The sequence below is a fragment of the Caretta caretta genome, chromosome 10 (assembly GCF_965140235.1).
Source record: "Caretta caretta isolate rCarCar2 chromosome 10, rCarCar1.hap1, whole genome shotgun sequence".
Taxonomy (NCBI): Eukaryota; Metazoa; Chordata; order Testudines; family Cheloniidae; genus Caretta; species Caretta caretta.
In genome coordinates, this window is record NC_134215.1 from 79744662 (window position 1) to 79761018 (window position 16357).

Sequence of the window (16357 nt, forward strand, 5' to 3'; positions counted from 1 at the left end):
CCAAAAGGTTTTCTCTCCCCCCACCCCACTCTCCTGCTGGTAATAGCTCATCTTAAGTGATCACTCCCCTTACAGTGTGTATGATAACACCCATTTTTTCATGGTCTGTGTGTATATAAATCTCCTCACTGTATTTTCCACTTTATGCATCCGATGAAATGAGCTACTGTAGCTCACGAAAGCTTATTCTCAAATAAATTGGTTAGTCTCTAAGGTGCCACAAGTCCTCCTTTTCTTTTTGCAAAAACACCTAAGTAATTTAAGTGCCCATCTCCCATTGAAAACCAAAGGATCTAGGCTCCCAAATCACTTTGGCACCTTTGAAAATTTTACCCTACCATCATACCAGTAAATTCATACCTACCAGTAAGAGATCTTAAGTTTGCTCAAGTCAGAGTTCAGGTTTTAGGAGATGTGTTCTTCTTTTCCTGTCATAAAATGAAAAATGATTTTGCTGTTGACTATTAAGCAGTTGCCACATTCCACTCCAGAGTTGGCTGCATTTCAATGATGAATTAAGGAGATTCCTGTGGATAGTTTATGGATAAATCGGTTTAAGTCTATAAAGTACACTGGTGTCCTTTGGGATGAATGGTGCTATATAAATTTAGCTCATTATAGCCTAGCTGTGTAAATGTCAGTTTATCATAAACTTGTATTTGAACAACATTCATATTGATTTTGATCAAAACACTAAGGTATAGCTCTCAAAACATATATTCACAATCTAAAGCTCATTAGTCACTTGCTTGCATACCAGATCTTGTTAGCAATCCTAGTATTGACTTGTGGGATACACAAGTTCATACTGCAGAGTGATGAATCCACCGGACCTCCTACTTTAATATTTCTCCCTAACCCAGTGGTCCACACACTGTGGGGCACACCCGCCCAGGTGGGGCACAGCAGGGCCCAGGCCAACCCCCATAGGGGGCAGGAAGGGAGCCCCCCCCGCTCTGCCCCCCAGCCCAGCTCCGGCCCCAGCCATAGCTCTGCCCTCATTCCCTTTCCACGCCTAGGTCAGCTCCGCCTCTAGCCCCGGCTCCTCCTCCAACCCCAGTTCTTCCCCCAGCTCCATCACTGCTGAGGAAGCCTTGACTGTGCAGTAATGGAGCAGGGGCACAGGTAGATTCCACTACTAGTAACAGAGGCTGGGCACAACAGGCAAAGTTTGGACACCACCGGCTTAACCATTTGATGTCTAGCCAACGGTACTCCTCTTTCAAAGGTAGAGTTGTTGGAATCATTCAGAAGAATTGGCGAGATTATGTGGTCACTTTTCCATCCAAAGAAGAGAGTCAATCTCAGGGTAAAAATGCCCAGAAAATCCTTGTTACACCTTGGGATTACAGAATTCCTAAAATCAGGATCAGCACACAGCAGGCTGAGGCACTACAGGTAAATAATATGACTGCTATTTCTGCATTGTGTATGCCAATATGATAGTGCTGGTGTCATATATTTTAATATAATGATTTCAATGGCAGTGAAAGGTTTAAAATTATTAACTTAAGCCACTAACGGTAGTCCAAATTTTGGCCTCACAAGTGTGTATTCAACTAGTTGCTTCATTTCATGCTAATGGGAGCTTATCGGAATCCTGAATTTGGGCCATTAACTACTTATTCAAACAACACTTTCTTTTGGCATCTTCAATTAAGCAATGAAATCTGGACTGTTTCTTCATATTTTCAAATTCTTCCTTTTAGGATAATGCCATGGTAAAACCTGACGAGTATATACCTGAAATCCAATTTGAATTAAGTCTTTAATACATTTTAAAGAGACCCTTTTAAGATAAAATTCATGTTTATTTTTTAAAAGTTGTCTTTGTGATACTAAATTCACTTCACATTATTAAAAATGAATTATTTTAAAATATAGTGTTCTTTACAGTATTATGCTGTTTATTTTGTGATTTCCTCTGAGCTTGACCATGGAAAATAATTAGTCAACTTCTTTTTGTTTCTAGTGCGTTTCTTTTTCTGGTTGTCATGTATTAACAACATGCTGCAATGTTTGGGTTGCAAATACTTTAGAGGGATGTTTAAATCTCAAGCTATCTATTTTCATGTAATCTTTAAACAAATTACTTGAAAATATTTTGTTAATATTGGGTTTCATGTAATCTTTTGGGGTATTGGGAGGAAGGGAGGGCGAAGTATAATCTATCTAGCATATGTCCTTTCAGACTGAATCCCAAATGCAGTATTATTTGGGCAATGCTTATAGATGTACAGACAAATAAAATAAATACTAACTCACTGCCCCCAAAATCGTATATGTAAAATAAATGTAAATAAATACATGGAAGATGAGGTAAGAGGCTGTATTTTTGGTATATGTAGTGTTTGATAGTTGCTATAGCCACTTTTATTTAAATTTTCCTCCTCAATCTCAGTCAGTCCTCAGAAGCAGATGCAACATCTTATTTTCATGGCAGTCCAGCAGCAGCGAGGACATAATAAACACATGAAATGCCGTCATAGAATCATAGAATATAAGGGTTGGAAGGGACCCCAGAAGGTCATCTAGTCCAACCCCCTCTCGAAGCAGGACCAATTCCCAGTTAAATCATCCCAGCCAGGGCTTTGTCAAGCCTGACCTTAAAAACCTCTAAGGAAGGAGATTCTACCACCTCCCTAGGTAACGCATTCCAGTGTTTCACCATCCTCTTAGTGAAAAAGTTTTTCCTAATATCCAATCTAAACCTCCCCCACTGCAGCTTGAGACCATTACTCCTCGTTCTGTCATCTGCTACCATTGAGAACAGTCTAGAGCCATCCTCTTTGGAACCCCCTTTCAGGTAGTTGAAAGCAGCTATCAAATCCCCCCTCATTCTTCTCTTCTGCAGGCTAAACAATCCCAGCTCCCTCAGCCTCCCCTCACAAGTCATGTGTTCCAGTCCCCTAATCATTTTTGTTGCCCTTCGCTGGACTCTCTCCAATTTATCCACATCCTTCTTGTGGTGTGGGGCCCAAAACTGGACACAGTACTCCAGATGAGGCCTCACCAATGTCGAATAGAGGGGAACGATCATGTCCCTCGATCTGCTCGCTATGCCCCTACTTATACATCCCAAAATGCCATTGGCCTTCTTGGCAACAAGGGCACACTGCTGACTCATATCCAGCTTCTCGTCCACTGTCACCCCTAGGTCCTTTTCCGCAGAACTGCTGCCTAGCCATTCGGTCCCTAGTCTGTAGCTGTGCATTGGGTTCTTCCGTCCTAAGTGCAGGACCCTGCACTTATCCTTATTGAACCTCATCAGATTTCTTTTGGCCCAATACTCTAATTTGTCTAGGTCCTTCTGTATCCTATCCCTCCCCTCCAGCGTATCTACCACTCCTCCCAGTTTAGTATCATCCGCAAATTTGCTGAGAGTGCAATCCATACCATCCTCCAGATCATTTATGAAGATATTGAACAAAACCGGCCCCAGGACCGACCCTTGGGGCACTCCACTTGATACCGGCTGCCAACTAGACATGGAGCCATTGATAACTACCCGTTGAGCCCGACAATCTAGCCAGCTTTCTACCCACCTTATAGTGCATTCTTCCAGCCCATACTTCCTTAACTTGCTGACAAGAATACTGTGGGAGACCGTGTCAAAAGCTTTGCTAAAGTCAAGAAACAATACATCCACTGCTTTCCCTTCATCCACAGAACCAGTAATCTCATCATAAAAGGCGATTAGATTAGTCAGGCATGACCTTCCCTTGGTGAATCCATGCTGGCTGTTCCTGTTCACTTTCCTCTCATGCAAGTGCTTCAGGATTGATTCTTTGAGGACCTGCTCCATGATTTTTCCAGGGACTGAGGTGAGGCTGACTGGCCTGTAGTTCCCAGGATCCTCCTTCTTCCCTTTTTTAAAGATTGGCACTACATTAGCCTTTTTCCAGTCATCCGGGACTTCCCCCGTTCGCCACGAGTTTTCAAAGATAATGGCCAATGGCTCTGCAATCACAGCCGTCATACAACTATTACTTATAGCATTAGCCACAAATGCACTACATGTGAATTAAAACACATGGGTCTCCTTCCTTCCGACTGCTTGTTATAGACTGTAATATATTTTGCGACAAGTAGCTTCAAGTAGCTAATATATATTTTTTTAAATGATCAAGAAGTAAATTCTGGTAGTTTGGATAACAAATTCTCATTCCACCATGAAATTAAGAATTTATCAGCTATCTCTGATTTATTTTTTTTTATAGATTATGACTCACATATGCTAGTATAAAGATTGTGTGGGATAGTATGAATGACAGTACTGACTTTAAGTTAAAAACAACATGGCCTAGATTCTCTGCTGCAGCAGAGATCATCTGGAGGCAGCAGAGGTGCCGTCAGAAAGGAGCTATGACTTCTTGATTCTCTGCCCCATTGTACGTCAGATATGCGTGAATGTAGACCTATATGCATCTTGATTTTTAATTTAATGATGCAGATTCTGTTATTAAATGCTTAGCCGTGGTCTTTGATAAGGAAAATGTATAGTCTCCTTCAGTGTGTATTTTATTTATTTTTATGATTGCCAATGTCTTTGGATTTCACTATTTGTGTCTCTGCTAGCACTTATGTTGATTGCTTTTCAGTAATGCATTGCTGCCCTAACATGAGTTATTGTCTTACCGCAGGACTGTCGAGTTATTGTGCGTATTGATTCTTGGGAGTCAACGTCTGTGTATCCAAATGGACATTTTGTACGAGTTTTAGGACGGATAGGAGATCTCGAAGGGGAAACTGCAGTTATTCTAGTGGAGAATGGCATTTCTGTTGCCCCTTTCTCAGAAGCCCAGGTTTGATTTTGTGATTAATTGAACTCTTTAGCATTGTGGTTCCCAAACTGTGGTCTCCCAAAGAGAGGAACCCATGGATGGTTTGAAGGGACCTAGCTGATCACCTGGCACCATCTCTCATCCCACCAATTTCCAGTTTCTGAAAATACAGGATTAAGACTACTTTTCCACCTAAGCAATTGCTATCTTTGCACCAAATCATATTATACAATTGCAAACCACAGGGAAAGTGGTTTGAGATAATCTCTATGTTAAGATGTGCTTCACACTGTGAAAAGGTTTAAGAATTTCTGCTTCAATATAGTCGTTCTAGGTGGAGTTTTAAAATAGTTCTGTCTTTAATATGAGGTGTTCATAATAATGATCCTTTATAGCCCAGTCTTACTATTGAAGTCAGTGTCACAATTCCCATTGATTCCAACAGAAGCAGGGATCTGCTGTCCAAGCAGAGTGTTTTGATTCTGTCCATTGTATACTTTTATAAACTGAGTGCAATAAACAGATATGCAAAAGACAAGATCCATTATTGATATTTGCAAGACCTGTAATATCACTCAGTTATTAGTCTCCAAAGGTCACTTGGAAGATTACCATATTAAAGTATGGGACATTATTACTTTCTGTAAGGCAAACATGAAGGAAAGACTTGGCGAATACAAAGAGGGAACATGTTTCAAATGTCTGTTTCCTGAACGAAAAATTTATAATCCAGTAATAGATACTGATATTTTGTGGCACTGTAAGAGAAAAAGGGAATTTTAAATCTAGTTTGTAAACTCTGTATATAGAAAATTCATAAAATTATGATTGCCAATACTCTTTGCGCAGACGTGTGAGATGCCTTCCAGTACCTCAGAGAATCCATGGAAGGTGAATCCAGAGGAGGAACTAAAACGCACTGACTTGAGGAATACGCATTTAGTATTTAGCATTGACCCCAAAGGCTGTGAAGATGTGGATGATGCATTGTCCATTCGGACACTAGCCAATGGGAACCTAGAGCTAGGTGTCCATATTGCAGATGTAACCCATTTTGTGGCAGTAAATTCTTACACTGACATTGAGGCCAGAGCAAGGTAAGTTTTATTTACTATGGAAAGTGTAAAGCATATTGGGGAAGGAAGAGGAGCTGGAAGTTTGAAGTGAGACAGTCTTAAACAATATAAAGAGATTACTGAGCGCTGGAAGCCTGTTGCTTTAAAATTGAAGTAGGTAGATAAAGTAGGTGTCATGTTCACAAGGCTCAGCGGCTGCAAAAATATTTAGTGAGCCACTAGTGGCCTGCTGCCTGCTCTGGAGACAGCAGGATTATGGGGCAAGGAATCCTTGTTGACCAGTCTTGTGTCCTTTTTTTAATCCATAAAATGTCTCCTTCTCAGTGAGTCATGTCTTGAAGTTTAGTAAACTTAATTAATTTATGCCATTAAAAGTATTGTCCTGTATTATTTCAGTGCTGATATACTTGTTTATTTTGGGAGGGACTGTATCTTTACAGAAGACAGAACATCTGTTGCACAGAAAGCAGCCCTTACATGAATTCCAGCGTATACACATCATTGCTTAAAGCATAAGAGAGGCTCTTTTGTGCTATCACACAGCAGAGCCAACAAGTAAAATTTCTGATCCTTAGAATTGTCAGCTGGAAAACTTATGACTGTGAGGAGGATACTGACATACTGGATTTTGATTTGCCAGATGTGTCAGTCCTTTTCTAGTCGTGCCATTATTTTGAAATTAAAATATTCACACATTGTTTTTATTAAATATATTGCTTTATGCAATTGCAGACTTTTATAAACTTGATAGCAAGTAGTGAAGATACATGGTACAGTCTATGAATAATCTACTGTTTTTCCCTGACTGTTTAGGTCTTAACCCTGCATTCCTTGTGTACCCACAACTCCAGATTGAAGTTGCATGAGGAAAGCAGGATTGGGCCCATAATTTGTAAATGAATGTTTATTTAACTTGATTGCATTACTGCCTTTGTGTGCATTGTGTAAAACTAACCTTTTGAAATCATGCTGACATTTGTATCTTGTTATGCTGAAGCTATGCTTATGTTGCAAACTGCTTGAGAGATGTACATGAATGTGTCCCTGTGAAGAGTACAATAAATGTGTTTTATGTTCAGGGCAACAACCTGTTATTTAGCTGATCGTCGTTATGATATGCTGCCTTCCATCCTGAGTGCTGATTTATGCTCTCTTCTTAGCAGAGTTGAAAGGTATGATTTTTGTAATATTTATGACTAAAGAGGGATCTACTGATGCATGAAGGATTTACACAAATAACTTTCTTATTGCTACCAACAGCTACTTGAGTACATCCCTTGTTCAAACATCCAGTATTAACATGTTTGGGATCATGTATATAAATATCCCATGTGTAGTGAGATTAATTCTGTAAAACTAATAAGGAATTGTGACCAGGTGCCTGGAAGGGCCATGCTGAGAGTGCCATACTCAGGGCAGACTGCAAGAAATACGGCAGACAATCCCCAAAAACTAGTGGTTCATTCTATAATTAGATTCACCAAGCCTGTAACAAAGGAGCTTCTGCAGTACCACACTGGTTAACCAGAAGCCAAACACAGTCCCCTTTAGGCATTCCAGAGCCAAGGGCCAAATATCTCGCTGTCAGCCAATCCTTAGTAAACTAACTACAGATGTATTAATAAAAAAGAAGAGTGTTATAAATAGTTAAGGAATCATATACATACAAGTGATTGGAAAGTCCTAAAATTAGATTTGTAGCAGTGATGGAACAGACTGCTGGCTTGCAAAAGTCTCTCTGGTAATTTCCAAAAGGTTGGAAGGTCCTCCGTCTGCAATTCAAGATGCTCCTTTTAGTTGTAAATCCACAGTCCAGAGAATTAGAGCAGGAAAGAGGCAAAATAGAGGGGTCTCAGAGGTCTTTTATACACTTTGCCATGTGCATGGAAGTTTACTGTTCCAAGCAAAGCCCACAGCCCAGGTGCATGGAAAATTACTGGCCCAAGATGGAGTCAAGGGTCCTACGAGCATATCACATATCCTTACATGGTTTGCTGAATCGTAGGAGGTGGCCATTGGCTCCTCGTTGTCTGAGGCATCCTCAGGAAGAGCTATCTGGGCAGAATGAATTTTGTCTATGGCCCATTGTGAGTGTGGAGGGTCCTCAAGGGCCATCAACACATAACTGTCTAGCCTTGATGTAAATCTATCTGGAGGGTGTCACCCAGAAATACAACACAGGTTTAAGATTCAAGCACATAGTAAATATTCATTACTTCAGATACAAAGATGGTACTTGCATATAAACAGGATAATCATACTTTGCAAATCATAACTTTTCCATTGATACCTTACATGGTACAAAGAAAAGGAGTACTTGTGGCACCTTAGAGACTAACAAGTACTCCTTTTCTTTTTGCGGATACAGACTAACATGGCTGCTACTCTGAAACCTTACATGGTGTACTTTGTGTAAGATTTATTGCAACTTGGTACCCATGGTGACTGTATTAGTGTAACCAGTCATTTTTATACAGCATCACAGGAATCACTTCTTTAAAAAATTGGGAAACATGTACTTTTAGTTATTTACTTTGGAGGTGTAAGTTAATGTGCATAATGTGTATGTGCATTTTTTTAAATCCCCAAGTTAGAAAATTACATGCATTTTAAAAAAATCACTATCTTACCTGTGAAAGAACTGATTTAGACCATGGTCCTACAAAGATTTATACATGTGCTGCCTTTTTATTTAGTGAGAATAGTTCTGTTTACCAGTCCAGTATGTACATAACTCTTTGTAAGATTAGAGCCTCAGTGTGCAATCACAATTAAAATTGAGGTGGGGCCTTTTTATTAAAATGTAATATATTCCCACAACATTTTTTGGCATGTAAGTGTCCCTTTGGTAATACTCCCTTAATGGCCATTCCTCTCCATTTTTAAAGAGATTTTTTGGGATGAATTTCATGCTAACAGCAATTCTACGGGTCAGAGTATAGTTGGTTTTTATACCCATTCAAACATTGGCACCTGAGTCTGTCCACAAAAGGGTATCAGTTGTGCTTGATGGTTCCTGATGCGGACACCTCTACAATGGGAATTGCCATCAAATGTTAATAACTTAGGCAACCAGAACTTAATTTAACTGGTGACCTAGAGATGAAAGGGTCTTCTCTTCTTTGAGTGATTGTCCACATGGACTCCACTCCTGGTGTGTAGGTGCCCCAAGTGTGCAATATAGGTGTCTGTTGGGGTCACACCTATGCCCGAGATGTCCTCAGCCCCCTTCCTCTCCCTAGGGCATCCCTCAGTTCCTTCTTACTGCCCAGGGTTGTGAGACAGAACCTGTGCAGCGTCTGCCTTCTGTTTGCACTGTTCTACAGTTAGTTGTGTTATAGCTCAGTTAGTTACTAGCTCATATAGTTATTTGCCTGTTGACCAGAAAAAAAACAAACAAAGATTTTTTTTTTTTCAGTTGAGGCTAGACAGCCCTCCCACTCGTACAATAGTGCTTCCAAAATGGCAGGAGCTAAATCTCTGGGGTTCCTGTGATGCTTCAGTACTGATTAACAATGAGCGCATAGGAGAAGGACCTATTCCTGAAAATGTTGTTCTCTTTAAGCAAACTGAGAAAGCTACAGGAGCCAGCCTGAGGTTGTTCCTCCTTGAGACTTTGATGCAAGCCTCCTATGGACACTGTAAGGAAGGACATTGCTAACCACAGTCCCTCTCCATTAGTGGCCAGGTAAATCAAAGATTCCACCCCAAGCTCTTGAGCTTGCCAAGAGTGGAATCCATGGGGGCAATAACGCAAAGAAGAGAGAAGGGTTACTTACCTTAACAGTCACTGTGGTCCTTTGAGATGTGTTGTCCATGTGGATTCTATGACCTACTCTCCTTCCCTGCTAGGACAGAGTCCTTCTCTGGGATTTTGTATTGGCGAAGGAACTGAGGGATGGCTGAGCCCATTCCAGCTTTATGCCCTCAGATTTGGGGGTGGGGGGAGGTGCAAGGACATATGCGGGGGTAAGTGTGGCCTCAATGGACACTGCTGGCTAAAAGAATCCACTCATGCATGAATGAGGCACATTCATACCAAGAGTGGAATCCATGTGGACATCTCAAAGACCCACAGTAACAACTGTTCTTTCTAATTACCAATCACCTGAGCCAATGAGAAATATAAATATAAAACATAGACTTTTTATAGGTTAAAAATAACAAAGATCAAGATGCTCTTGGTACATTTCACTAAGATGCCTTCAAAGTAAATGAAAACATTACAGAACAACTGCACTTTAAAAACAAAAGTGGCGGTATTTCTTAGAAGTAGAATACTGCCATTGCTGATATAATTCATCTTCATGTATTGGCCACGTTATCCCCAGGGTTGAAAGGCAAGTGCATGAGCGAGTGGCACTACCATGCCCGTTTGTTTCATGAAGTATAATAACGATAGGGCTGTTAGTACAAGAAACAAAATGGAATCTGTAGGTTTGTCACATGTTGACATCTTTCAAGTTGTTTTATGAAAACTGGAAGTGGTTGATTAACTGAGGTTTTTATTTTTAAGGTATGCTGTCAGTGTCATGTGGGAGCTAGATAAAAATTCCTATGAAATCCTGAGAGTCTGGTACAACAGAACCATCATTCAGTCTTCGTACAAACTGGTCTACGAGGTAGCTCAAGGATTATTAGATGGTGACCTAAGTGTTGTTGATGATATCCTAGAACTCAAAGAACTGGATGAGAGAACTAGACAACAGAAGCTGGAAGAATTGGTCTGGGCAATAGGAAAACTGACTGATATAGCTCGACATGTTCGGGCTAAACGTGACAGCTGTGGTGCTCTAGAGCTGGAAGGAGTAGAAGTAAGAGTGCAGCTGGATGATAAAAAGAACATTCATGATCTCATCCCTAAACAGCCACTGGAGGTGCATGAGACTGTTGCTGAATGTATGATCCTTGCCAACCACTGGGTGGCAAAGATGATTTGGGAGAACTTTCCTCACCAGGCTTTGCTGCGCCAACACCCTCCACCACGACAAGAGTTTTTTTCTGAGCTCCGAGAATGCGCCAGTGCCAAAGGCTTTTCCATAGACACACGGTACCTTTTACTTCTCTTAATTTGTTTTAAGCACTCAGAGTGAAATTCCAGTGGTTAACCGTAGACAAATATTTACAAACTATGATAAAAGTCACTGTAATTGACTTCTCATTTCAGCGTAGCCTTTCAGTGAATTGGGTGTTGCCATTCTAACTGAGGGATGTTATCTGAAGCTCATTTGGCTGGGCCAGGAATAGATGTTACCTGAGTCATCTGGAACAGCCTTCCAAGGGGAATAGTGGGGGCAAAAAACCTACCTTGTTTTAAGACTGACCTTGATAAGTTTATGGAGGGGATGATATGAGGAGATTGCCTACAATGGCATGTGGCCCATCTGCGACTGCTATTAGCAAATCGCTCCTGTGGCCGGAGATGAGACAGTAGAGGGGGAGGGTTCTGAGTTACTACTGAGAATTCTTTCCCAGCTGTCTGGTGGGTCTCGCCAACATGGTCAGGATCTAACTGATTGCCATATTTGGGGTCAGGAAGGAATTTTTCCTATGTCAGACTGGCAGAGACTCTGGAGGGTTTTCTCCTTCTTCTGCAGCATGTGCCACAGGTCACATGCTGGTTTGAACTAGAAAAAATGGTGGATTCTCTGTAACTTGAAGTCTTCAAATCAAGATATGAAGACTGCATTAACTCAGTGAGAGGTTATGGGCTTATTACAGGAGTGTGTGGGTGAGGTTCTGTGGCCTGCAATGTGTAATAGGTCAGATTAGAAACTAGACGATCATGATGGTCCCTTCTGGCCTGAGTGTAAATGTGTCCAAACATTCTGTCCAGTCAGTGTGGAAGGGCCAAATTGTGTTCACTCTGATTTTTAAGACCGTTCCAGCTTTGGTTGCTCCCTAGTTGCTCTGGTAGCAACCTGAGGGATTGCCCTTGTTTGAGTAAAGGAGATTCAGTGGAATATAAATTAGTATTTAAAATGTAGGGAAAGGTTGTACCAGTGAAGGTCGTGATGTGGACCAGTGTGACTCCAAGGGAAGCCCCTTCCGGAGCTCCTGTGAGTACCTGTGTATTCACAACTACATCCTTTTGGTTGGGGTGCAGCTTACTCCACCTGCCATATGTGGCCTGCTCTGCAGACCACTGCTTGTAGAGTGGGTGAAACCAGCTCCTCCGTCCATTTTATGATACTGGGCAACCTCACAGAAATAAGGATAGAGTAGCCCCCATGCTCCAGTCCTGCCTGGCCCTCACATGGCATGCATCAGAGGAGCAGAAGAGGAAGAGTAACTAAATGAAATTTTGGCATTTTCAAGTAAGAATACTGTTCTAGGGCAGAGGTGCTGCTACAGTTTTTGGTATAGAAGTTTTAATGACTAAGCGGAATGCAATCTGATTATTAATTACTTGAATGTGTATTGCCTTGCTGTTCTTTAATCGCACGCTCTAATGTTCAGGGACGCGTAATGAAGAATTAATGGTTTGTTTTTGGTAGGTCTAATAAAGCACTGGCTGATTCTCTGAGTAAAGCAGATGATCCCTTAGATCCAACTGTGAATAAATTACTGCGGTCCATGGCTACTCAGGCAATGTCTAATGCACTGTACTTCTCGACTGGCTCATGCCCCGAAGAAGAGTTCCATCATTATGGTACCCTAGCCCTGGTCTGTGTGTCTGCACATGGGCAGTTCCATGTATCTTTGTTAAATCGTTTGTGTTTTTTTTAATTACTTTCTTTTTTCGTCACTGTCTCCCTTTGTCTTAGGACTTGCCCTAGATAAATATACCCATTTTACTTCTCCAATTAGAAGATATGCTGATATTGTCGTCCACAGACTGCTAATGGCTGCCACTTTAAAAGACACTGAAGTAGATGTTACGGTTAATTTGTTCAGCAACAAAGATCTTGAGGAATTGTGTAGACACATCAACAACAGAAACAGGGTAAGATGGACAGCAGCTATGTCTTCAGATGAGTTTGAACAACACCTTGTGCAATGGGCCCTGACCCTGAGCCTCTGGGTGCTACAGTAACACATAGTAAAGTTAGTCTTTTAATTAAATAATTATTAAACATAATTAAATACCAGTGTAAAGTGGAGACCGTAATCAAAGTAAAAAACTTGAAATTGTCATTACAGCTTATACTGAGGCAAAACAGGAAAATATATAACCAGGCATGCAAAGTTTGAGTCCTCTTGAGTGTGTGGTGAAGCATGAGAAAGGCAGGGTATTTCCTACACTTAAAGCATACAGGAACTTGCAACATGTGCTTATTCAATGAGGGATATTACAGAAAATTTAAATAGTAATTCCTTTTTTTTAAATGATTAACAAGAAACCCCAACCTTTTTAAAACATCATGTTTCTCAAAGAAGGCTCTGGAGTTGTAAGGATTTGAAAAACACAAACCACACTTAGGGTTTCTCTGCTTCAGCCTGAGCCACAGCATTTTGACAACACAGTAACTACTATATAGGGAAGCTGGCCCTGTTTTGCCTGTGCTGAAAGCAGCCTTGATGGCAGGAGATGCTAAAGTTTGGACTGAAAATACCAAAATGTCTTTTGATTTTGGAGGGCTGAGAGTCTTCAGTCTGTGTGTCCCTTGCCGCAGCTGAGCAAAAATTGGTACCATTTGGGCTAAATTTTGTTCTCAAAGCCATGTGCACATTTGAGGAATAGACTGTTGCCTTTTGTTGACCTGGTTGCTTCCTTTCTCAGCTATTGTATTAGTGCTAAAAATGAATGATTGTTATTTTAAGAAGGGTAACAATACTTCAGTTTCTTTGATGGGGCATCTCTGAGTTCTTCCATTTCCTTCTCTAATGTTTTTCAGACCTGAAAACCCTTATTCCCAAAATTTTAGTGAGTTTTCACTGAAGTTCTGATGTTCAAAAATGTACAGCTTGATTCTGAGAATATGTAGCTATCTTCAACCTTGGGATAAAAATTTGGGAATTAACCTTCAAAATCTTTTGGTGTTCCTGCTAGAACTATATGCTTGACATTTTCTTTTTTAAAAAAAAAAAAAAGAAAGTTTTTGCCAGTTCATAGCCTGATTTGCGTCAGGCAAATTCTGCTGATGTAAGTAAATTTTCCTGTATTGAGCTTTTAACAGAGCAGCTAACAAAGTTGTAAATCTGTAGGGACAGAGCGTGATAAGATCTTGAAGAGACAAACAAGTAATTTAGGTTTAAAGAGTAATGGGACTTGCATCACTTATGAAAAGGGAGGGTCAGAGAGAATAAATCATAGATTTTAGCTACACTTTTTGCTTTGGATTTCTTGCAGAGGGAGACTGTCCCTCTCTCTTGGACAGAAAGCCCCTTCTACCTCTGCAAAGATTGTGTCATCAGCGGGGCCTGCAGCAGAAGCTAGCTAAAAGTAGCCTAAGGGCTTGTCTGCACAGTGGGGTAATGTTCACTATGAGGGTGTGATTTCTAAAGTTCAGTAACATGTGCCTTAATTGGTCCCTGTGTAGACCCTGCTGGTGTGCACTAAATATTCCCTAACATGCTTTAACGTGTACAAAATAAATAAAAAACAGCTTGCTGGAGTCAGGGACTCCTGAGATGTTATTTTAACATCTTTCTAAAGTCTTTTTATGGGGCACTCTTTTGACAGGCTGCACAACATGCCCAGAAACAGTCTACTGAGCTTTTCCAGTGTATGTATTTCAAAGACAAAGTCCCTGAAACAGAAGAGCGCTGTACAGCAGATGGTGTTATTTACTCCATTCGAACAAATGGTGTACTTGTTTTTGTACCAAGGTAAGTTAGGGCTTGCTGGTGGTAGAGAAATAAGATTTAGCAGGGTGTATTAATGGAAACTTTTGGTTCTTGAGAAAGGCAGCAGTAGCTAACTATAGCGTAGTTGGTTGTTGGAAGATGGCTCAGTTTTAATGTTTTGGGTTTTTTTTTAAATTTAGGCCTAATGGCTACCTGGCTCTTGACTCTAAAAAGCATAAGTTCCTAAAAGGAGGAAAAAAGAGGATGATATATACAGTATATCTATTTTGAATTCTTAATTTCTGACCTTAAACGACTGTCTGAACCCTCCTCCTTCTGTTGCCCGGCTTCCTTTTAATTGAAATTTGTGTCTCTAACAGCATAAATTGGAAGTTAGTGTTATTGGAAAATTTTAAAGTAGCCACTTTAAAATTTTCCAATAACAAAATTAATTTGGTCTACTTAAAACTAAGTGTTTTTATAGTAGAAAAAATGACAACTCTGTTCCCTGGAGGAAGTTTAAAACTGTGCATTCTCCAGCTGCCTCTACTTTGCACTGCATTAATTTCCCCCCATTATTTAACATAAGGGGTATTTAGATTTTCAGGGGGTCAGAGTTGATACCAGCTGTGCCCTATTTTTCTTATTTTAATAACATCCCATCTGTGTCTGAGGATATAAGGGTGGTGGTGGGGAGAGTGAGTAGATGTGACAACACTGTATGGGTTGGGAGCATTTGTGGCTCAGCTTTCTTGGCCAAACAGATGTGGTAGCAGTACCCAGAGGAATTGCTTCCATGATGCTAACGTACCGTCACTTACAGAAACCCGTATCTATAATTATGTTAGCATCATGTGCTGGGGAGTTATCCGCTAAGGACCTCTTACATGACACAATTTTAATCTTGAATTTCTGATCTTGGAAATGTGTTTAAAATAGTTTCTCACACTTCTAAATGTGTTAAGCATGTGATATAACAAACTATACTGAACGGAATGAGTTGGGAAAAGCAGCTGGATCTGTGTAGAGGTTGGACAGCCCTACATTTCACAGTAAGGAGAGATTTCTTCAGTCCCCAAATACCAGTGAAGAGCAGCTTGTGCTGCTAAAGTAGCAGGGGCACCCTGCTTTCTATTGACAATGTAATTATGCTTCTGATTAGCTTCTTGAGAGGTGTCTGAGTTGGGTGGTGAGATGGACTTTAGCACTGGTTAAATGGAGGGCAGATATGCAGAATAAGTGTGTAATATCTTTATGGTTTTACTTTTTTGTTCTTCCCCTTCGCAACTGCCTGCTCTTTTTATTTAGATTGTAATTTTTTGAGAGAGGGGCTCTCCTCATGACTGTGACACTGAGCACTGTCATTGCTTGATAAATATCTTCCCTCAAACTCAGTGTCAATGTACCTGAAACATTAGGGGCATTATGATCAAGATACAATGCATTCCTATTCATTATTATTTTTTACATAGATTTAATCCTTCTTCGGTGTGGGGATGGTTTAAATTCACTAAAATGATTGATAGTTCTTTATAGTACCATAATATTATTTGTCAGATACATTTGTATCTTCACTTTGTGCGTCTCGTAGGTATGGCATTAAAGGTGCTGCTTATCTGAAAAACAAGGAGGGTTTGGTCATCTCCTGTCAGTCTGATGGCAGTTGTGTGTGGAAACCTGGTTCTCTTCAGCGTTTTCAGAACAGAATTACTTCCACTACAGTTGCTGGAGAATCTTTTACATTGAGTCTGTTTGACCATATAACAG

The 16357-nt window shown here is 40.5% G+C and overlaps 1 protein-coding gene across 6 annotated transcripts in view; it reads left to right on the forward strand.

Moving 5' to 3' along the window:
- DIS3L (DIS3 like exosome 3'-5' exoribonuclease) overlaps positions 1–16357 on the forward strand; it is a 29619-nt gene that overhangs the window by 12042 nt on the left and 1220 nt on the right. For 4 of the 6 annotated variants that reach the window (XM_048867391.2, XM_048867390.2, XM_075133233.1 and 1 more), the window contains exons 8-16: positions 1229–1398; positions 4644–4805; positions 5634–5881; positions 6940–7032; positions 10377–10910; positions 12358–12512; positions 12628–12806; positions 14487–14632; positions 16182–16356. In XM_048867391.2, the coding sequence (XP_048723348.1) occupies positions 1229–1398; positions 4644–4805; positions 5634–5881; positions 6940–7032; positions 10377–10910; positions 12358–12512; positions 12628–12806; positions 14487–14632; positions 16182–16356 (1862 nt within the window). Of the gene's footprint in view, positions 1–1228; positions 1399–4643; positions 4806–5633; positions 5882–6939; positions 7033–10376; positions 10911–12357; positions 12513–12627; positions 12807–13698; positions 13899–14486; positions 14633–16181; position 16357 lie in introns of those variants that run through there. The other 2 variants (XM_048867392.2, XM_075133234.1) reach the window with 2 other exon arrangements.